This window comes from Euwallacea fornicatus, chromosome 5 (assembly GCF_040115645.1).
Source record: "Euwallacea fornicatus isolate EFF26 chromosome 5, ASM4011564v1, whole genome shotgun sequence".
Lineage (NCBI taxonomy): Eukaryota > Metazoa > Arthropoda > Insecta > Coleoptera > Curculionidae > Euwallacea > Euwallacea fornicatus.
The window spans coordinates 1,896,936-1,920,894 of NC_089545.1; the positions used below are offsets into that span (position 1 = coordinate 1,896,936).

The following is a 23,959-nucleotide window of genomic DNA, read 5'->3' on the forward strand; positions in this document are numbered from 1 at the left end:
TGTATAGACTTAGTTTAGGATGGTAATTGGCAAAAACATTGCTTCTAAAGCGCATTTTTTTGACTAGAAACATGTTTTTTACGTATTAAATTACTTCCTTCACCTTTGACTCTATTTCGTTAGCTATAAACCTCCGAATTTTTTACTCTAATTTGTCAACTACGTCAAAAAAGCCTAAAATGATAGAACCTTCGTTCTATGATACCCACGGTAATGTGGCAACAGTCATCCACCCTTGTCCGTTACTAGAATTTTGTTTTTAATTGAGTGTCAAGAGCGCCACCCTATTTCACAGACTTACCCAGCACCACTCGTCCCGAAAATGTCTCACTGCTTGCTTTATTTTGTCATTACTTGTGTTTCTCAATATTATATTAAGACGTATATTGTTGTATAATACCAATAAATCCTACCTAAGCTAGGAATTTTGAAACTTGCGTCGTATGAAACCCAAGTCAACGTGACAACATCGCCATCTGCCCTGGACCGTTGCTTGAATAATGTTTTTGTTTAAATGTGAGGTCAAATACCGTGTTTCAGGCACTTACTTAGCACCACTCGTTTCGAAAATGGTTCGTTGCCTGCTTTGTCTCATCATTCCTCGTTTTTCTTTATATTATTTTAACATGTATATTGTTTAACACCAATATATCTTAGCTAAAGTTAGAAAGGTTGTTGGTTTTTTTTTTCATGAAAAAAAGATGTCTGAAACTGCGTATTTGGCATAGTACAATTGTCGTTATTCACTACATAGTCATTTTGACGGCCATTTTGCAGATTGCTGAACCCCGGAATCCCATGATTTTTAATTATACGAGACGAATCATACCTGCTTTTGGTGAGTTTTAACCGGAAACACAATATCAAGTAAAATAAACTGAAAATGCATTAGTTTGGGGGACTTTTAAGCAAACTAAACTCTCGCCAATGGAGGTACTTTCAAACAATATATTTAAATTGCGTAGAATATTTTTAACGTCCGGAACATCAAGTTATGAGTGAATTGTTATTCCCACATAATGAAAAACGTCAATTTTCGACTGGATTTAAATTCTGCGACTACCTGTAGCTTTCCGGACTATAGTTCTATTAATTGAGCTACAAACGGTTTTTCCATAACTTTAGGCGCGGTGATTTCTGGTCGTGCTTTCTTTAACATCTCTCACTCTTCCACTAACACAATAATTGTGGAAAAGCAGTACCCTAATACACCAATTGAAATTATGTTCTTTGGTGGTTTGGTTTAGCGATAACCCGGAAAAATAATGGTCGTTCGTTCAAATCCAGTCGAAGAAGGTGGAATTTTTCTTATAACTTGAATCATTGACCACAATATCATTAGTTATTATAATAATTATTCAGACATCATTAAATGTAAATTAATCTGTTATTCTAATTCGGGATTGTTAAGATTACGTAACCGCAGTACTAGTGGTTCACTTACGAAGTATATTACCATACTGCTATAATGATTTTATTTTATCTCCAGATACGGCTTCTTTTTGCGAACATTAATACGACAAAATAAATCCAGCTTTATATTTATTTAATCCACACTGATGCCCATTAGAATTGAGGGTAAAATTTGAGATATTCCGTACATTTCCAAATCTTAAATTTTGTATCTAGGAAATTCAAGAATATATTTTAGAAAATCTACATTCTCTACAACAAGGCAAAACCGATCTTTCTCAACTTGTGTGTAAGGTAAACAAAGACGAACAAGCCTCCCGGATCTTTAGTCTTCCGCGATAATCTTATTTAGTAATATATCATATATGTATATATCCGTAGAGCCGCATAGACAAAATCAGAGCTCCCACAGTAACTAGTTCTATCCATATATTGAGTCCAAAACACTCTGGACTGGCTTTTTTTAAATCGCCACAATTAAAATCCTGGCGCATTTTGGCACTGCGGAGGCTGAACGTTGGTAACGCGACGAGACGCCATAAAAACCAAGAATTAAAACTTTGAATTTGATTTTATTGTATTGTTTTCTTAATTGTTATTTCCCGTATTTTTTTAAATTGTTACATTTTACTAGTTCTTTAAGCCAAGTAAAATTAATTATTGTCATTGTTTATTTGTTTTGTCTTATAAATCTATATTTTGTTATTCCAGTTTTAACTTCAGTTCTTTCTCTTGTAGATATGTAAATGAAATAGGTGGGTTTGTGATCAAGCAAGAGTGAGGAGTATAGAAAGAACTTTAAAGAAATTATCTTCTCGTCTAATAACTTCGTTAGACTTCAAATTAATGTTACATATTTTTCTCTCTATACTAGCTTTTATGGTTCATAATGCCATATTCAGTAAAGATTGTGGTTTTGGATTACTACATGTCAGCACCAACTCCTGGGTTGGACGTGATCTATTCAGAATTTAGGAGCTCGACAATTAGTCAAGTTCCAGTAATAAGGTGTTTTGGTTCTTTGGAAACTGGTAAGTATTCTTAGGTCAAAATGGTAGTAGAAAAATATTTATGTCACATATTTTTTCAATAGCATTGTCTAACTCAAAGTTCTACTTGCTTTGAACATTGACAAGCAATAGTTTTGGTGTGTTATTTATTAACATTCTGTGTATATATGTGCTTGTTAAAGTGAAATACCTCAGACTATATTTTTTTATGGATTGAGCATTTGATTTTTGTTCACTTTTTGTATTGGATGTTTCACTTTTCTGAGAATTTTTGTAAAAACACAAAACTTCTCTATTTTTAGGCAAAAAAATATGTGTGCATATACATGGAATTTTTCCATACTTGTATATCCCATATGATGGAAAAACTAATCCTGAGGAACTAATGTATAAATTAGCTGCAGCTATTGATAAGACTATTAATATACAGTTTAACCAAGCCAGTTCCAATACACAACATGTTTATAAAATATCTTTGGTATCTGGGATGTAAGTTGATATAATTATTAATTTTTTAATTTAATATGACCCAAATTTTAGACCAATGTATGGATATCATGCCAAGAAGCACCAATTTCTAAAAATTTATCTTTACAACCCAAGTTTGGTCCTGAAAGTTGGAGCCCTACTCTTAAACAAACACATCCTTGCCCAAGTATTTCAACCACATGAAGTACACTTGAACTTTACTCTGCAATTTATGATTGACTACAACCTTCATGGTATGAGCAGTATGGTGATGTCTGATTTAAAGTTTCGGTTCAATCCAGAAAAGCCAGAAACTGGTATTAATAAAGATTTATTTTTACCACACTCAATCAAAAAAAATTCTTTATGTGAATTGGAAGGGGATATTCTTGCAGAAAATATCTTAAATAAGCAAGAAATATTAAGTGGTAATTTAGCAGTCAATCCAGGTATCACAACTTTGTGGGAAGATGAGAAACAGAGACGGCGGAATAAGAATCAAACATCTCAATTAGGATGTTTTCTGGAACTGAAAAATATAAATGTTGCACCTACCAAGACACATTTAGTTTATCAGCAAGCTCTCAAGGAGAGGCTGGCTATTTTATCAACTGATAATGTAATTGAGAATGTGAGAGATATGGCATTGATAGAGGGTGGTTTGTTGCATAGGTTGTTATAGGAATCCAATCCAAATGTTTCAATATATCCTGCGGAAACTCCTAGTGATCTAAATATTCAAAGTGCATCTCTCTTGGATGTTCATGGCTCATCTTCATTAGAGTTGTCCTTGGATGAAACCATCATATCAAATAATCAAAACCTAGATACCACTTTAACACCCAATGATGTTAGTCTGGATCAAGATGCCCAGTCTTTTTTGCGAATATTAGAACAGCTAGCTGGAGAAAAGGTTCACAATTATCAAGGAATTTTGTGATATTTATGGACTAAATTATTTGCTAGATTGTTGAAGTGGAAGAGGAAGGCTGTGTGTTATCCCAGCTGCCTCCTCTCGAACATAATGAGGAAATTGCAGAAGATGATCTGGACTTAAGCATGCCTCTTGAATCATTAACTACTCCAGTGAAGCCATATATGAACCTGGACCAATATTCACATAACAGTGATGAAAATGAAGACTGTTTCAACACAACCTTGATTCCTCAGATTGATGGACAGTACTATAGTAGTGACTCAGATGATGAAAATCTCACTGAGGAAAATCTTGATGAATCAATGATCGCGGTAAGTTTAAAGGGTTGTTCATAATTGTTTCCCTACTGTCTGTGTATTTGTAACTGCAGGAACTAATAGTAATTCCTTATAGAAAAAGAGTAATAGATTATTAAATATTAATTAACATTTTTAGAAGGCTACCGCACCGCAGCAATGTAACACCAAATCTACATCTCTCTTTTACATGGCCAAGGAATTAGTCAGTTGCCCCAAGAAATCACCAGACAAACTGAGTTTATCACCATATGTCTTACTGCCCAGATGCAAACTAATAGTAAAACTCCGTCGACTGGATATTGAAAAATACCACTCTGTAAATACTAATAAGCTTCATCTCTACCACAAACCACCTCCACCATCAAAAATGCAAGAAACTTCTGCAAAAATTATACGACTCTTGAAATTTAGAGTCAATCAACTTACTCTTAAAAGAAAACTACTGAGTATAGGAAAAGTTATAAAAAGGAATTCAGTTGCACAATTGGCACATGGTTTGAAACCAAAATTTAGAGTTATGTCTCGTAACACGCAGTTTCTAAGTAAGTATTATAGTGGTTTCCTGGGTAATGGTGTGATTTTTCGCATGGCTTGGGATTATTTTTCACGGTGTTTTGCTTGAGCCATTTTTGTTATGTTAATTTTTAGTGCCTGAGAACGAGTCCACATTGAAAAGCCTCATACGTCTTACACATAACTATATCGATCCCGACCTTCATTTGTTTATCAATACACCATTAACTGCATATTTTCTGTACTATGGTGGCCAAAGTGTTCCCGTAACAATACAAATTCCTCAAAATTTACCTCATTCCGAAGTTAAATTTTTATGTGATACTTTCAAGGTTTCTGGTGAATGTGATGAAAGAAGCTTGCGTAAATCGCGCAGAAAGTTAACCTTACTGCAAGACATCATTTTAAATCGCAAAAGAGGTGTTAAAAGAACGCATAGCGGTTCTTTAAAAATCTCAGAAAAAAACCGCAATCATACAGAATTAAAACACTTGATAGTACGTCTAGAGAGAAGTGAATGCGCAGAATTAAACTATGCAATTTGCCCCAACACCAAAGGGAATATTACCAAGCAGTCTTTGGATACCAAATTGAGGTTGGAAAATCAAGTAGTTGAGGAGAGTAGAAAAATAGAACATTTGAATTTATTGAAAAATTGTGACGTCAGTGGCGTGAGCGCATCACAAAACATACTACCCATAATACAATCAGGTCAATCATATTTCCAAAGCAAGCAATCTTTAATTTCTAAATATGAAAACTGTTTCAAATTTGAACTTCTTAAAAAAGAAATTTTTAAAATTGAAAAAATAGGCCGTGTCAAACAGAGGAAGGCCTTAATAAGTAACATGTGTTGTGTTAGTGCCCAAGAGAAACGCAAGTTTTCCCTCGATATTGAGAAGAAACGGTTTTCAAGCCCGTTTTTAATTACTCCGAAACTTATTAATAGTGAGCAAGAAAAGGGCAACTATTCCGCAAGTAGTTTTCCTTTTGGAAATGGTGAAGGTATTATATGGGTTAAATGGTCATGGTACTAATGGAAACAATGTGATAGTTCGGTTATTATTAACGTTATACCTAAAACTTGAATATCTTGTCGCGTACTGTTCGATCATTGGGAAAAATATACATTGCTAACTATGTATATTGCTTTCTAGTTCTGCGCTATCTAATTGTTTACGTTTAGTGTGTCGATATAAACGTATTTTCACAAAACGTACAGGATGTCCTGCTTTGATTTACCAATATTTCGGGAATGTTAAGATAAAACATAATTGTAGCCTTAGTAGCTTATATGCATCAGTGTATTGATTTTTTCCATAAAGCATACTTCAGTTTCGTTAGACACTTATATGACGAATTCAGCTAAAATTACAATAGAATTTTTAACAGTATCACGGTTGCATTCAGCAACATTGTCTACCAGTATAAAAATTATTTTATAGTATCAAAAATAGAGTAGCAGCTCCAGACAAAGCTCTTTTTCTTGGATTTGTGTTCGGTTCTTTTTTTGAAAAATCATTTACTGGTTTTTAATGGACAATATTTAGGAAGGTTGAACTATTGAGATCTCCACGCAGGACATCCTAAATAATAATATTTTACACGTTTGAAATGAAATATTTAGTTTGATGTATTTAATAGTTAATTCATTAGACTTTTTATTGTTTTACTGCATGTATTTGCTCTTGGCAAATAACGTAATTCTTATTCAAGCTTGTAAATTATCATTCCAAAAATTGGGAAAAATGCACGCATGTATTACGAAATTATCAATTTTTAGATATTTTTAAAAGTGCCTCAAAGCGTAATATTAATAAGACTCTTCCAATACGTAACATGTATGTTAATTGTGATGGAGCTGTAGATTCCAGTTCTGAAGATGAGCAAGACATTTCTTTGAAAACGAAATCCATGAAGAAGCGACCTCGTTCATCGCTTTATCCTCCATTACCTATTAGTGTTATGAATACACCAAGCACGGCAAAGTGTGATTCAGGTAAGAAAGATATTTATGGATTTCAATGCATATACTCAAAAGATTAAAATGCTTATGTAAATGTTTTACCTGTGAGGTTAATTAAATAATTTCAATCAATTTGTTACTCAATTCATCAAATTCTTATTGTAACAATCAAATTGAATTCTTGCAATTGTATTTTTATATGTAAAAACTCTAAATGGGATTCCCTTGAGTAGTATGCAAAGTGCAATGTTTCGCCACAACTGACGATAATTTACCTACTAGGACCTGCTGATAACAAGCTACCAATATCTGGATACCACAAAGAGTGAGTTAGCTTCAATCTTTTAAACTGGTTGTTGGGTTTTGATTAGCAAGTAGTTACTAAAACTGCCATATTATCAGATTCAGTTTCGGCTGGACTACACAGTCCCATTCATCGACAATTGTTATCAGCTTTATGAATGTTTGTCATTCAAAAAATATATATTCATCAACGACATAATAGTGATAATTTGACTTTATTCTTTGAACATTCTTTTGATACTGATATTATTTGTTATCTTTATTCCAGCTGCCCCTCTGCCAATCAGTCAGTGAAAGTGTCCTACAAACGGAATCTCTTTTCGTCTCAAAAAACTTCTTCGTTAAATCACACCATAGTACAGGAATTCATATCGTGTACCTACTCATCCGAATCAGCTCATACTACTTCACCAATTCCAAAACAAAGTTGTACTCCTGTGCAACAAACCCAGACCTGTAGAGACGTTTCTCAGAGCTGCGACCCTTCACATGGTGAATCGGATTTATTTTCCGAAAACGAAAACGCAAATGAGGACAATCTCACTGTGTCTGAGAAATATGATTTAAATTCGAAGTTTCATGCCAAAGAAGGTTGTTCTACAATTTTTACTCCTGATAGCTCAGCTCCAAATTCAGGCCACAGTTTGTCTTCAGATATTCCCCCATATCAACTACACCTAACTTCAATAAAAAATCAACCTGGTAAACCGCAAGCGCCCACAAGATCCAGAGTCGAAGCAACTTTGAGAGAATATAAAATTCCGAAAATTCAACAACAGGAGCCCTTTTATGGTAATGCAGATGATTACACAGGGTTCGTGGAGATTGGTCAAAGAACTCTTCGTATTCCCAGTAAAACCGCTGTTCATTTACCAGACTTCGAGTCACAATATAATGCAATAGAAGGATTTCGAAAAAAATTTATTGAGAGCGTTGCTAAATTGAAATGGAATGCAAATAATGTAAAAAGCATGAAATTGGCTCATTGTGCCAATAAAAATGTAGTGCTCCGTCCTGTAAAGAGTGCACCTTCAGTTAGAAGTGTCAGAAATTGGGTTAAAAATATGTCGCACTATGAGGAGTCCTCACCTGAACCAACACCACACGAAGGGCGGTCTAAAGTGTTCTATATTCCTAATAGTCCTGATAACATGAATGGCGATTCAGATTGTGAGCTACATTTAACGCCCTTAACACCTTTAAGTCCAATAATAGATCAGAGGAAGAAAAGGAAAAAAACAATTAATCCAGCAAAAAATGGATCCGGCAACAAATCTTGCCAAATAAGTGGCCAAACTCAAAACAACACATTCGGCTTTGAAAAGTCAGTACAAGATTTACATGCAGCTAGAGTAGTTGAGCAGCATCAGTATCTAACTATTATGGTAATGGAGCTACACGTTCGCACTAGAGATGATCTTAAGCCTGACCCGCAATTAGACCAAATTGGCGCAGTTTTTTACTCAATACTGAACGACATACCTGAAATCAATAAAAAAAAACACAAAATTAGGGGTGTGATAGCTATAAATAACCTACCCATGGAACTGGAGAAGATCAGAGCTGACTTTCTTTATGGCCTAGAAATTGACTGTGATATTACTTATGTAAAGACTGAAGAAGCTTTAATAAATAGTGTAGTAGAGTTAGTTAGAATGTGGGACGCAGATATATTAACCGGTTATGAAATTGAAATGCTCTCTTGGGGATATTTAATTGAAAGAGCGCTTGTTTTATCAATAAACTTGATGTCGTTGCTCGGCAGAAGTGAGTTACATAAATTTGGAAGGTCTAAGTTAAGCCACCAAGAATTTGAGACTAATATCATTGGTCGTATAGTACTGAACGTATGGAGAATAATGAGACATGAAATTGCTGTCCAGAGCTACACATTCGAGTCAGTGGTGTACCATATTTTACATAGACGCATCCCTTTATATCCATTTAAAGATTTGACATTCTGGTGGGATCATCACAGCAACCTTTACAGACACCGTACTGTTCGTTACTACTTGCTGCGCGTAGATATAATACTAGAATTGTTTCATAAATTAGACTTCATTAATCGAACAAGTGAATTGGCCAGATTATTTGGAATTATGTTCTACGAAGTTTTATCCAGAGGTTCGCAATTTAGAGTTGAATCAATGATGCTTCGCCTTGCTAAACCTCTCAATTTTGTTCCTGTGTCCCCAGACGTCAAACAACGGGCTCATATGAAAGCTCCAGAATTTATTCCATTGGTGATGGAGCCAGAATCCAAAATGTATACTGATCCAGTTATAGTTCTAGATTTTCAAAGTTTATATCCTTCATTGATAATAGCCTATAACTACTGTTTCACCACCTGTGTGGGAAGGGTTAGCAATCTGGGTCAGAACCATCCTTTCGAGTTCGGAGCTACCCAATTAAACGTTCCAAAAAAACTAATAGAAAAGCTCAGTAAAAGGAATTTATTGAACTTTTCCCCCTGTGGAGTAGCGTTTGTGAAGCAGAAAGTTCGAGAGGGAATTTTGCCGAGAATGTTGAAAGAAGTCCTGGACACGAGACTTATGGTTAAAAACTCCATGAAAGAAAATAAAGGGGAGGACAATTTGCAGAAAGTGTTGCATAATAGGCAGCTTGGATTAAAGCTGATAGCGAACGTCACTTATGGTTACACTGCTGCCAACTTTAGTGGGAGAATGTGTTGTGTGGAAATAGGAGACAGCATCGTAAGCAAAGGCAGGGAAACTTTGCAGAGAGCTATAGCAGTAGTAGAAGGATCTACTGAGTGGGAAGCTAGGGTAGGTAATTTGTACTTCCAACATATTCGCAGGTTAACTTTGGGTTATGCCTGTGTCTTTAAGTAAGGAGGCTCTTTCACTTAAAAATAATCTTTCATTTTTCTTTAATCGGCGTCTCAAATGCCGAAACTATTCTTTAGTAACTATTATGACAACTCTCCAAAAATATCTTTCATATTTTATATAATTTGATAGGTTGTTTACGGAGACACCGATTCGCTCTTCGTCCTAGTACCCGGCAGAACCAAAGAAGAGGCCTTTGAAATCGGCAAACAAATTGCAGATGCAGTCACAGCAGATAATCCCGATCCTGTGAAGTTGAAATTAGAGAAAGTGTACCAGCCATGTATTTTGCAAACTAAAAAGAGATACGTGGGTTATATGTACGAGGGTCCCGATGATACAGTTCCAGTCTATGAGGCTAAAGGTATTGAAACTGTAAGGCGTGATGGGTGTCCGGCTGTTTCAAAGGTAAGGACGAGTAAAAAATGTGAAATATCCTTGAACTCATATGAAGAAAAACCTTATGAAAATCTAATATGACTTTGGTCAATTTAGTTCTATTGCTTTAACGTTATTATTAGTCAGGGATGTGTCTGTGAAAAACATTGTTTTTAGATGTTGCAAAAGTGTCTTAAACTTTTATTCGAGACTAAAGATGTAAGTATTATCAAGAACTACGTGCTAAAACAATTCAGCAAAATTCAGGCTGGAAGAGCAAGCATTCAGGACCTAACCTTCGCGAAGGAATATAGAGGCAGTAGTGGATATAGGCCTGGAGCATGCGTTCCTGCTTTAGAACTTGCACGGTACTTATTTATTATTGATTCAAAATCAAATTTAGTAAGTACTATCTTACCAGTGATTCCACAGTACCTACCAAAGCCGTCAGTAATTGCTATTTATATCTAAATATGTTTTAATTTGCAGAAAATGGACCTTAACTGATAAGCGCAACGAACCACGTAGTGGGGAGAGAGTACCATACATCATAGTGAATGGACCTCCCGGATTACCATTAATACGTCTTGTGCGTACCCCTAAAGATCTTCTCAGTGACAGTGCTCTGCGCCCCAACGCCCTTTATTATATTACCAAAGTCATTATTCCACCTTTAAATCGGTGCCTCAATCTCATCGGTGCCGACGTCAATATTTGGTAAAGAAAAAAATACAAAATCTAAATCTGTCTTTGTAGGGATCAAATTATTAATGTGCTGTTAAGTTTAACTGCGAGCTAAAAAAATCATATTTTTTATATGTATAGGAATCAGCTTGATACGATAGTTAATGCCGTCACATTAATAATGTGGCTCCAATTTCCTTTAATGCCTTTCAGCAATCCGCCTTTCAGGTTTAATCAAATGCCCCGAAAGAGTACTCGATATCTTCCAAATTCTTCGCCGAATATTAAAACCACAATTTCACAATATTTTGTTTCGAAAATGTGCGCATGTTGTTCGGACCCCACAATGGAAGGAATTTGTGTGAAATGTAGGCAAAAGCCGCATCTAGCAGCTCTGGTGCTTATGGAGAAATTAAGGAAATGGGAAGAAAACTACAACAATACGTTATTGGTAAGATCCATAATTTGAAAAAGGACTGAACTTGAACATTTCTACTTAAGTTGGGTCAAGTAGTTTATTCAGAACTAAACTTTTTGTATTTTATCATTTCTCGTAACTTAATTATACTAATTAGGTATTGGTGATGGATACAAATAAAATAACCATATAACATTAAACATTACCTAGCAAATTCCTTCTTTTACTTTAGATGTGCAATTCTTGTACTGGCTATTTGAACCAAGTTAATTGTGAGTCTTTAGACTGTCCTGTGCTCTACAGACGAACCCAAACTTGCAACGATCTTCAACAGTCTGCGTATGTACGAGAACTTCTGGAAACGGGAACTATTTTTTCCAAAAGTAGCTTTTTTGATAGTGGATGAGTGGGAATGGTGAGATATAATGGTATTTTTAAAAGAAAATTGGTGTATTTTAACTATAAATGTTTATTGTAAAATCCTTTTTTTATAAGTTTTAAGTAATAGTAATGAGAATATTAAAACTTAATTTTCATTCTCATATTAGTACATAACTCATAACCTTATATAGTGATATTGTATATAATATCCTTCTGTAACGTAGTTATAATATGTCTTAATTTACACATTTTATAGTAATGAATAATAGCAAGTTACTATAAAGTGTAATATGTAAATTAATGTAGAGTTCTGTGATTTTTGTTGGTAAATCGTTAAAGAGTTTCTAGTGATACATATCTTTGTCAGTTTGCTTTATATTTCGTTTAGTTTTAAAATTTGTCTTAGCATGATTTGTTATCAACCTTGTCGTCAATATTATTTTCAAAAATGTGCATCTTTAGTTTTACCAAGTAAAAGTTAGCATTACAGTGTTGTATGCATATCACTGAAAAGAATATCATTGTCATTTTGTTTTCCTTTTTTTAATAAATATAAATTTATTCGTTAGGTTATACGTCGCTGTCTATTACGTTCAAACCTTTAACCGCTCCCATCCCTTTGGACTTGTCCTTTAAGACGGCACGATACGGTTCAAATTGATGATGCATATGTTGGAATCTTGGAAACTGTATGTAGGGGAGATGCAGAGGTGAAACTGATCTGTAAGTATTACTGAATTTAGATCAAAATGAAGGTTCAGAATTTGATTTAAAATTGTTAGTACAACGTCGTAGAGGGCAAAACGTAGCAATGATAAAGTGTCAATTATTTTTAAATCTGTGTAAAAAAAGTCAAAATTTAACTTTTTTGAATATCTCTCGAAGCAATTGAAATTTTATAAATCCTTAACTGATATTTTGTTAGGCTCTAAACCATAACTTTTTTCTTAATTAATCTACTTCACCAGATAATTGCAGAAACCACGGCATTTAATTTGAATACTAAGAATAACTATTGCGTGAAAGACTATAACTAGGTAAGTATCAGAAGACCTGATACCAACAAACGGTTAGTGCCAAATCAACCAAAACCACGAGAGAACGTTCACAATCTTCTGCATGTTTATTACAAGATCGAAATCAATTCTCGATGCATCTCCTTGTAAAGATGTCGAGTTTACCTTGGTGTCCTGGGGTTCTCAAAAAATCATAATTGAATATGATTTATCATTTTATTATGCATTGAGTTGCACATCATTCAGCTTTAATCGGATCTAACTGTGAGTGCTTGCGATGGTAGAATTTTTCAACTTTTTAAATGTTCTTTTTTTATATCTGTTTAATGCCTGTATTGCAAGGGGAAGGAGAACATTTATGTGGTTGCGATGTTTGAGAAGGAGAACGCATTAAGAATTACACGAATAACTGTTTAAATGTTGTTAATATAATGATAGTATTTTTCTCCACTAATTTTTGACCCGATCAATATAAATCTCAGACTGTCCCTCCAGACTTACGTAAATTCAAAAGAAGCCACTGTGACGACATTATTCTTAATACATTTTACATGGCTTAAAAATACGGTATTTCACAGTCTTCTTCGAATGCGAATTTTGGTTCCTAAAGTTATGGATGCGTTTTCTAGCACAGACGTTTCGAAAACGTTTCCACACCTTTTGGCACCCGATCTGTACTTTTAATTATTAAATTCTGAACTTCATTAGATATTCTGAAATTGTTATGTTTCTGTGCACGGTGCATTTTTCTGCGCCCTTACAAGAAAGATGTATTTTTAGTGCAGTGAACTACTTGGAAAATATTAATTTTCAGTGTCATATTGCATTGTCATATGCAAATAGAATTGTTATTATTTAAAAGAAAACTTCATATATTTCCTATCGGTAGTTCAGGTAATTTCGAAAGTTCTGAGGTGTTATTGAAAGTTTTAAAAATTTCATGGATTTTTTATTTTGCGAAAAACGCCAATTTTCACATGACGTTGGAGGAAAACTACTTCACGGCAGTAACCGATTATTACGAATTAAAAAATTAGATAAATCCGGACTTATATACTCAAGTCGTATTAGTACCATAGGCTGAGTAGCCGCCAATAACTGACTTGCGAATAATCAGCAAACACCGCTACTAAACACATAACAATTCCCACCAAAGGGGGCGCGGGGGATCTGGGATCCACTTTGCACATTGTTAACATTATCAAAACTCCACGTGACATCATCCATTCACAGCGATCGTAACCAGCTGAAATCCTGATACAAATCGGTGGTGGGGGCAAAACGGGGCGGCGCCAAATTCCCGCCGTATGCAACAGTCTGCTCGTCCGTAAGTTTTGTCGGTTAGTTTTTCAGCGACTGTTAGTGGGTGACGTGCGTCGTGCGGTAACGTAGACAGCGCCGTAAGTTCCGACGCCGCAAGTGTTGTGATCGCTCTTGTTATCGGTGATGCTGCTCTAATGAAGTGCTCACCCGAAAAACTGCTCAAAATGAACCGGTTAATTTTAGTTAGTGCAATTCTAGTGAGTGTTAGTGCCAGAAGCTTGACCAGCGCGCCGAGAGGTTGCGACTGGCAAATGCAGCCGTCAGAAGATCCAGAGACGCTCGAAGAACCGGTGCTCTATTGCCAAATTAGGACTATAAACAACGCAGAGCAATTAATGGGAAATTTGAGCCAGTCCCAAATGGACCATGTTTCAGTTTTGATGTTGGAGTGTAATGATGTCCTGTTTTTTGAAAGCACGTTGGACACCTCAAAGCATGGCTCCTTCTTAGCTCCTCTTCATAAATTAAAAGAGTTGAGGATAGAAAATTGCAAGATTCGCAGCATTCCCGTTAGTGCCATGGCGAATTTGAGGCACCTCAAGAAACTTGCCCTGAGATCTCACAATTCTGAGTGGTCGGTCATGACACTCGAACTGCAAACTGAGAGTTTTAGAGGTCTTAGTGAGTTGAAATATTTGGACCTTGGGGACAATAATATTTGGAGCACCCCACAAGACTTGTTTTGCCCTCTCTACAGCCTCACACATTTAAACTTGACTTGCAATAAATTGCAAGATATCCAGGCACTAGGATTCTCAGACTGGGGAAAAGGTCCTTTGGAGCCTGGCAGGGCTTGCGTTAATGGACTGGAGATTTTGGATTTAAGCAATAACCAAATAATAGCTCTTCCAGATAATGGTTTTAGTGCCCTAAGAAGCTTAGAAGAGCTGCACTTACAAGACAACGCCATTGCCACTTTAGGAGACCGATCGTTTGTGGGGCTAAACGCCATGAAAACTGTGAACTTGTCCAGTAACTGCGTAGTGACAATGCCACCAGAGCTGTTCCAATTTTCCAGAGAATTAACAAACTTATACCTACAAAACAATTCTCTAAGTGTTTTAGCACCGGGATTACTAGAAGGGCTAGATCAGTTAAGGGTCCTTGACCTTTCTCATAATGAGCTGACCAGTCGATGGGTAAACAGAGACACGTTTTCCGGTTTGGTCAGGCTGGTTGTATTGAATTTAGGCTACAATCAGTTGAACCGCGTTGACAGTGCGCTTTTCCATGACCTTTACACCCTTCAAATTTTAAACCTGGAGCACAACCTCATCACTGTTATGGCTGAAGGGGCTTTCAGTGAGTTGAAGAATTTGCACGCATTAACTTTAAGCCACAATAAGATTGCCCGCATAGAGTCCTACCATTTTGCTGGTCTGTATGCATTGAATCAACTTCTACTGGACCAGAACGAAATCGAATACATTCATCCGAAATCGTTCGAAAACGTGACAAATTTGCAAGACCTTGGGCTTAACGGAAATATGCTCGGCGGCGTACCTGCAGGTATCGGCCAATTACGCTTTTTAAAAACCCTCGATTTGGGTAAGAACCACATCGAATCCGTTACTAACGCTTCCTTTGAAGGTTTAGACCTTTTATACGGATTGCGACTGGTGGACAACCACATTATAAATGTTTCCAGAGATGCGTTCTCTACATTACCTTCATTGCAAGTCCTCAATCTGGCTTCTAATAAAATTAAATACGTAGAACAAAGTGCCTTTGCCAGCAATCCCACACTGAAAGCGATTAGGTTGGACGCCAATGAACTGACAGATATCAGCGGTGTTTTCACAAATTTGCAAAGCTTAGTGTGGCTAAATGTTTCATCCAATAAATTGCTCTGGTTTGATTTTAGCCATTTACCCGTGGGGCTTGAGTGGCTCGACATGCACGGCAACCAAATACCAGAATTGGGCAACTATTTCGATGTAAGAAATGCATTGAAAATTAAAATGTTGGATGTAAGTTTCAACCTCATAACACAGATCCAGGAAAAATCCGTTCCCGACAGTGTAGAAACTCTTTATCTACAACACAACAAGATTACATCAGTGGCACCGAATTCGTTCACTCATAAAAATAATTTGGAGAAAGTTGTACTTTATGGCAATAAAATTCGCTACTTGGATCTATCGGCGTTGAATTTGAGCCCCGTTAGTGACGAAAAGGATTTGCCGCAATTTTACATAGGCAACAATCCGTTTTATTGTGACTGTAAAATGGAGTGGCTCCTGCGAATAAATCATCTGAGCAATTTACGGCAGTACCCCCAAGTATTAGACTTGGACGACGTGACCTGCGAGTTGGCTCACGCCAGGGGCGCCCCTCCTCAGCCCTTGCTAAGACTCAAACCCTCAAATTTTCTCTGTCCGTATCAAACTCACTGTTTCGCTCTATGTCACTGTTGTGATTTCGATGCTTGTGACTGCGAAATGACTTGTCCTGATAGATGCTCTTGTTTCCATGATCACACATGGACATCTAACGTTGTGGACTGCAGCAATGCCGGTTATAAAGAAGTTCCGGAAAAAATCCCCATGGACGCCACTGAAATTTATCTGGACGGCAACGACTTAGGGGAACTGGGAAGTCACGTTTTCATCGGCAAGAAAAAATTGGAATTTTTGTTCCTGAACAACAGTAACGTCAAGGCGCTGCACAACCGAACTTTTAACGGGGCGAAATCCTTGAGGATACTCCACATGGAGGACAACAAACTAGAGGAGTTGCGTGGCTTCGAGTTCGATCAGTTAGAGAACATAAACGAGTTGTATTTGGACCATAACAAAATTGGTTTCGTGGGAAATCAAACTTTCCGGAACATGCATAACTTGGAAGTGTTAAAACTGGACGACAATAAAATAGTGGATTTTTCGCCGTGGCAACTGCAGGCAGAAGCACGGGCTTCAGTGCCCCGAGTGTCGTTAGACGGCAACAAGTGGTCATGTGATTGCGAATCTCTGAGCCGGCTAAATGCGTGGATTTGGTCATCCGGGGGTGACCCTTCAAAGATGCTCTGCTCGGACGTCAGCGAGACCGTGTCGGAAGCCTTGAACAAGTGCGATGATTTGGACAATGCGATTGCGACGTCGGTAATGCAACGAGAGCTAGTGAACAAGCATCAGCTACTGGGAGACAGCTACGTGCCGCTTTTAGCTGCCACCCTTGTGTCAGTTATAGTAGTGTGTTTACTCGTTGCCATTCTCTTTGTTTTTCGTCAAGAGGTACGATTGTGGGCCCACTCCAAATACGGAGTCCGCATTTTCCAAGACACTCATGAAAATTCTGACGATAGAGATCATTTATATGACTGCTACATGGTATACAGCCATAAAGATGAAGAACTGGCAGCTAGAATTATTGCGCCTGAGCTAGAGACATTAGGCCACACACTCTGTCTCCATTACAGAGATTTACATCTAGTGAATGGCGCCTCATACTTGGCTGACGCCATGGTGGGGGCAGCTGATGCCTCTAGACGGGTGGTTTTCGTGGTCTCTCCAGCTTTAATTTGCACTGAGTGGACTAAACCAGAGTTTAGAGCAGCTCTCCAGGCAGCTCTTCGCACGTCTTTTTGTCACAAACTAGTCTGCATCCTCAGTGGTGACCCTTTGGAACCTATGGATCCAGAACTGCGTTCTCTTTTAAGGGCTTGTACAGTCACAAGATGGGGCGAGCGGCGGTTCTGGGAAAAGCTCCGTTACGCCATGCCTGACGTGATCAACAGCTCAACAAGCAGACGCAAGAAGCAACATCCTCATCCAGAAATCCGTTGCAAAACCAACAATAGCAGATATACTAGTCCGCCACACACAGATACTTGGTATAAATACCAAGCCATGCCAGGGGTGCATAATACAACCTTGACTCCTACCCCCACACAGAGCACCTATGTGTCAGGGGGAGATTCGAATAGGAGTACTGAGGACGAAGGGTCCAGTGCCAGTTCCCAACATTACGGGTCCGAACAGCTGAACCACAGCTACGTTTCGATTGACGGGAGGCCTCCTCAATACTCGCAGTTTCCCAATTGCAGAAGCGAGATGCCTCATCACGTGTACTCCACTATTCCAGACGCCCCTCCTCAATCTAGGACCTATTTCGTGTGAGAAGCTTGTTTGTGATAATAATTTGTGGTTATTGTTTCCGTAGCAATGAGAATTAATTATGGAGGTATTCACAGTACTCTATGTGAAGTTACTAATTTTTAAAAGGCTGTTTACTTATATTGTAATAATGATATTCGCTGAATTTTATATTTATTCCGATAAATATGAAATGTGAATTTACTAATTAACGTATATTCCATTACCATGTGTATTACTATGTAATATTTATTACTGTATATATTTTGTAAATATTTAAATTGACTTATTCAAGAGACGTGCTTACGAGCATGTTCGCTATTTGTGTTTGGAGACTAATTACAACTCCAGGAAACATTATAGTTTTTGTAACAAGTAAATTATTTATGAAACTTAAATTTCTAAACGCTTATTAGTCACTAATTTTAGGTAAAAATACATTTTGTACATAGATAATTTAATCGATTAAAGACTGTTGGATATTGTACATTCATACTTTTAATTTATGAATAAAAACATTTTTTAAATTGACTTCTTCAGATTTTTATTCGTAAGCTATCAAAAGCACTTGAAAAATGCCCCTAAACTGAAATCACACAAGCATACTTAATTTAATTTGCTTTTTATTGAGTGGACGATCCGAAAATCTCGTTTCAGATTGTTCAGGTTAGGCCAGGTAGAAAATCTCTTGATAGGAATCTCTTTCTGGTGTGAGAGTATCACAACAAGAACGGGACTTCCGACGAAGAGAAAGGTCTAGGTAAATTTCGATCCTATTATATGAGAAAAGGGCCGAGGGATAATAAAAAATTTAAAGTCACTCGTAGCCTTCTTTCAGGACCGAGTTTCGGAACTTTTAATTTAATAGGTGGGTCGCCTTTCATAAATTTTGGTTTTTAAGAATTTATTTAGGGAAAAAATTGGATTAAATATTTCGGTAACTGGGCATTTTTGGGCCAGCAGATCAATATTGTCAGAACAATAAACCGATATTGGCTCTAAATCTTTGTGTTGAACGACAAAGCAAAAAAGCCCTCCATTATTTGATATAGCGCTGAAAATAAAGCGGTTTTATCGACAACTGCGAAAAAATTGTTTTTTTCAGTTCTAATTGAATTAACTTTGGAATCCTAATAAATTATCTTAGTAACAAAATATGACAGATAACTGAATTAAAAAAATCAATTTAAAAAATGTTATTTATATTGCAGGCGGGTGAAAGCAATGGCCTATTTCCCCTTTTTTTTTCAGCATCTAATTTCCCACTTCCGTTATCAGATATACCCATTCAGGAAGTTTCTAGGGGAGCGAATAATGATTCTAAGTCACCCTATGAAGGGGCTCTGGGCCATATCGATAAATCCGTCCTAAATTATGAAGGGATTGAAGGAAATGTCAGAAATTTGTATGTTTCTGTTTTGATTTGTTGTGCGTAAAAAATAAAGGGGGGTGCGAATTTTATAAATTTGTCCAATCCATGATTATCGATACCACAATAATTCACCATTTAAGCTAAATCAGCGGTATGCGGCGAAAATGCCGATTAGTTTTAAGGAGATATTTATAATTCCCCAGTATTCAGAAATGGACGAGAAAGAGGGATCGATTCGAGTCAAATGAATTGAATAAAGTGATGCAGTCTGTTATTTTCTCAAATAGCCCGAAAACGGTTTCAGATACGAAAGAAATGTAAGAGCGAAACAAGTTTCTAAATTGTACTGAACTAGAATTGAAGGATATCACATTTCAAATGATGGTCAAACGAGACCTGAGTTCGGAAGAATAATCATCCCGTGGATTATCGGGCACGATTAGGCGAGCTTAATCGTGTCCGTCTTAAAGTTACGTATGCGCATAAAATTCAAATTAAATACAACAAACACTGCAGAAGGCGTGAGCAAAAAGCAGAATTAATGTTGAAAGTTTAGCACCCCATGTGGGGAAAACGAATATTTAAATCATGCAAGTTCAAATTAACTTTTTTTAACGTTATGAATTCTATTTCTCGTTAAATTTTCCTGATTAAAATCTGAACCCATCTGTGTTTTGTTGTAGGCTGTGTTCACAGCCTACAACCCGACCTTCTGACCTTTCAATGGACCCATTTTCTTTCATTCTGGCCCTTCCATTTGTCATCCACGCATCAGCGTTTTTCGACAATTGGAGAGGTGTTGAAAGTTGAGATTCGCCTATTTATTATTAGTCTGATGTAATGATACACATCTGAGTTGGGATATTTTCAGAAACGGAATGCAAATATTTAAATCAAAAGCTGTAAGAATTTTCCTACAGGCGAGGTTCAAATGGTAGAAGTTGGGTTTTTCCTTAACATTAAATCAATAATAAAACAATTATAAAAGAAAAGAGAACGATATAAAAGCACTGATTTAGGTTAATCGAAACCCATTATTTGAATAAATAGATAGATAAATAAACAAATAATTATTATACTTTCTGTTGATGAAACGAATCACCTTGTCCATTAGATATACATAATAAGTACTTAAAAAAAAGAAAAAACGGGGTTTTCATTACTTATGGGACATGCTGACGTAATTCGTTCTATGCTGGGATCCATCATGGGGCACGCAGATGCAGACCCAACTGTTTATTCAAGGGCCCTTAACGTGGTAACGCGACTCTCTTGATTGTAAGAGAACATTTCACGAAATTGCTACTTTCAAAGAGAAGATAAAATCAACAATTTCTTTCCAATAAAATTATGTCCCTGCGTACCTTTGTGTCCGATCATTCCAATCGCAGAAACTAATCTTTTTTTAATCTATCAGACTCCATCTTTCAGCGGCTTTGTTGTTATTTCAGACCGATTGAAGAGAAAGAACTGTACCGTTTTGGTTGTTTTCTTAAGTAAAAAAAAAAAAAAAAAAACGATTTCCTTTTAGATTGGGATCTTTATATGTATCACTTTACCAGAAGACAATCGGGAGGTTGGTAAAAGACGACACAATTGGACCTCTTCTTTTGTTACAGTTTTATTATTGCATCTGGAACGTATATGTGGCTGACAGAGAGAACGGGAAATGTTAAAGCGTTATCATCTAATCTGGAACTCCATTGTTTCGTCCATGCTTACGAGGCACGCCTCCTTTCTTCCATGTTGATAACAGGTTTTCGAAAGCCTTCCTGTTCTTAACATACATCACAACCTCATTAAAAATAATTTCCTCTCTAAACGGCAATTCCGGGCCGATCAATCAAAATACCTGCCTTATCTTTAATCTGTTTCAACGGCGGAATAATTCATCGAGAATTGTCGGTTTCCATGAAGTGATATATTTTAATTACTGCCCGAAACCACCTCCTAAATTATAAAACAACCATTTTCCTTTCTGGGCGGTTGAAATATTCATTAACTCAGCCCCGAATGGTTTAATTACTGAATAGATACATCATAGTAAAGTAACTCTTATTAATTCTGAAAGAATTATTATTGTTTTCCCCTCTGAAGTTACGAAATAAATATACATTTTTGGATGGAATTTTAGGCGATAACGATCAGGAATATGAAACGGCTGAAAAGAGTAAAAATTAGCGACTTTAGGTAGGGGTATACTTCACTCTTCATTCTTGAGCGCTATTTTGTCCCTAAACGTTCCCCTCCCGTTTGGCTCGAGTGTGGCTGGGACGAGACGCACCCTTATGTTTGCCCTTATTTGGGGTCAAACAATTCTCGTGTCACCATTTCAACGAGCTTTATTTTTAAAAGAGCGTTCAGACCACGGTGCGCTTCACAGTTAGAAAACTCCCGTTTTTTATCCCTAGAAGCTCTGGACTTCGATTGACCGTGATATGCCTAAGACGTCGTTTCATTTCTGTATAGAATCCTACTCTAATATTAACTAGAGCGGAAACTACCTCCTGTATTAGTTTATGACCGATCGAGGTGAAGAGTGTTTTATAACCGTCCGAAGATATGATAGTTTATTGATACAGGCAGGGTCGCGATTAGCTCAAATCTAAATACCTCAAGAAAATTTTTATCGCGGTTTACGTCCTATTTAAACTACAATCATAATGAGGATTTATGTGCGATTTTAGTATAAAAGACTTTTTATGGCACAGTTTTGAGGCCATCATTATGGTTCTAGTACAATAAACCTAGTGAATTTATGATGCTACTACGGCAAAGCAAATAACATGCATTTATTGCGGACCTGACGATGCCTGGACCTTGGCTGACGGACGTAAATTTCTTTTAACAGACGATCAAAGTGGTTTAATTTTGACTAAAAAGTTAAATTATTAACAAATTAGCATAAAATCGGACATAAGACGTTGTAAGTAACGCGTACGTAATGAGGTTTTATGCGACTCATACATATGTATGTGGACTCGTTCGCAAGCTCGCTCCGCCATAAATTAATTCGTTTACCTAAATAACTATTATAATCTTGATTAATTTTGTAATGACGTTTTTTGGTTCGATGTCTGAGAAGTTATGGCATGTTATCGCGTTCAGAAAACGGTGAAGTGTTCGTTTTCCACTCGGGCGTAAAGTAGCATTAAGAAATCGGAGAGCTTCCACCTGAGGAACAGTTAATAAATTTGTGTAATATTCCCCGTTTATTGTTTTTCCTTCAGGGATACGGGCAATAAAAATGATCCCACGTGCATCCTGAAAAACTGCCGCCATCATCTTTCTTGCAGATGGAACGGTTTTCGTCTTGTTTGGAGCCGATTCTCCCTTTTGACTCCGTTGTTTCGACTTGTCTTTGTCTCAGAGGTGAAACGATGGACTCATGTTTCATCCACGATTATGAATCGACGCAAAAACTCAGCTTTGTTACTGCGAATCTTTGTCAAACACTCCCTTGAAACAACCTCACGGCGATGATTTTCGTCATTCCGCGTACAGCTTTCTCGCATCCAATTTTTCGGTCGAAATGCGATGTCCGGTACTTTTCGGAATACCTGTCTTCCAGTAGAGTTTTTAGACAATTTCTGGAACGGTCAGATCCGGAGTGTCCACTGCGGAGATCGTCTTGGCAGCCCGTACGCTCGATCGCGTTTAAACTCCGCCACCCAAACATTTTCCAGGTGTTAACGAAGGACCACCGCTTTGATGCTGGATTGACCGAGACCTTTCGAATGAAAGTAATCACGTATCGACGATCCATTTTTCCATATTCGCAAAATTCCTCAAAGCGTTCACCAGAAACGGCCTCGAAACAGACACAAATCACTCGCAAAGCTTTTAAGGTTAGGTCTTTGTAATATAGGTAAATTTTTATCAAAAAATCGCCATCTATACGTCAAATCAGACACTAATGGGATTATCCTCGTATGTACACCGTCGCACATAAAAAGTATTGTATGATATTCGTCTAATGGTATGGTAATTCATGTAGGTAATGGTATAATAACGGGGAAATTGCCCTAGCAATAAATTCTTGCATTATCTAAGTACACATTCGACTTCACTCAAAGAGCCCATACGGGCTACGACCCTGGTTGCTAAATATGCCAAGCACGTCCCGTTCACCTGGATTCTCGTGTCGATACCGTCCCGTCTGGTGCTTCAACCTATGGGTTTACACAAAGAATACAGTCGTTTAATAAAACTCAGCTTACTTTTACTGACACCCTCACTTCAACCCTAAGCCCTATCAGTCCGTGGGATTTCAAGGTATTTTCACAATGAAAAGAACGCTTTTCTCTCCAAAAAATCCTGGTAATTAAAATGTATGTTCTACGGAACGCGCATAATGTAAAATACATGCATACACATATACGAGCCTAGAAAATTCGTAAAACAATCAGCCTTCGCCATGAATAGCCATTTTCGTTAGCACATTTACAAAAGCTCCAAAGGGTACCGCTTGCAAGTGGATAAATGGCGTTCGGCTTTATACTTTTTAGTGCAAATACACCTTTTGTATGGCGGGG

At 37.0% G+C, this 23,959-nt stretch overlaps 2 protein-coding genes across 4 annotated transcripts; both read left to right on the forward strand.

Annotated features, from left to right (window-relative positions):
* Positions 1-1,850: 1,850 nt before the first annotated feature.
* On the forward strand, positions 1,851-12,192 carry DNApol-zeta (DNA polymerase zeta catalytic subunit). 3 transcript variants are annotated; one of them, XM_066282439.1, is made up of 16 exons: positions 1,851-2,444; positions 2,726-2,912; positions 2,964-3,522; positions 3,574-3,804; positions 3,858-4,139; positions 4,264-4,669; positions 4,776-5,645; positions 6,424-6,639; positions 6,889-6,931; positions 7,178-9,695; positions 9,891-10,166; positions 10,314-10,355; positions 10,404-10,504; positions 10,626-10,853; positions 11,049-11,271; positions 11,471-12,192. In XM_066282439.1, exons 1-16 carry the CDS (start codon positions 2,303-2,305, stop codon positions 11,642-11,644), a joined length of 6,498 nt encoding a protein of 2,165 aa, XP_066138536.1. In that variant the 5' UTR covers positions 1,851-2,302; the 3' UTR covers positions 11,645-12,192. The 3 variants fall into 3 exon arrangements, with proteins under 3 accessions (XP_066138536.1, XP_066138535.1, XP_066138537.1); XM_066282438.1 differs by having other exon boundaries at positions 1,854-2,168; positions 2,288-2,444; positions 10,314-10,504; XM_066282440.1 differs by lacking the exon at positions 4,776-5,645 and having other exon boundaries at positions 1,866-2,444; positions 10,314-10,504.
* A 1,801-nt stretch (positions 12,193-13,993) lies between these two features.
* Positions 13,994-18,583, forward strand: LOC136339110 (toll-like receptor Tollo). The gene has a single exon (XM_066282095.1). The coding sequence runs from the start codon at positions 14,093-14,095 to the stop codon at positions 18,074-18,076; it is 3,984 nt and encodes a 1,327-aa protein (XP_066138192.1). The 5' UTR covers positions 13,994-14,092; the 3' UTR covers positions 18,077-18,583.
* The last annotated feature ends 5,376 nt before the right edge of the window (positions 18,584-23,959 follow it).

Coding starts and splice junctions, on each gene's coding strand:
- LOC136339110 (XM_066282095.1), top strand. CDS start 14,093: ATGAAGTGCTCACCCGAAAAACTGCTCAAAATGAACCGGTTAATTTTA.
- DNApol-zeta (XM_066282438.1), top strand. CDS start 2,303: ATGCCATATTCAGTAAAGATTGTGGTTTTGGATTACTACATGTCAGCA. Junction 2,913..2,963: donor ATATCTTTGGTATCTGGGAT/GTAAGTTGATAT, acceptor CCCAAATTTTAG/ACCAATGTATGGATATCATG. Junction 10,167..10,313: donor GGTGTCCGGCTGTTTCAAAG/GTAAGGACGAGT, acceptor CATTGTTTTTAG/ATGTTGCAAAAGTGTCTTAA.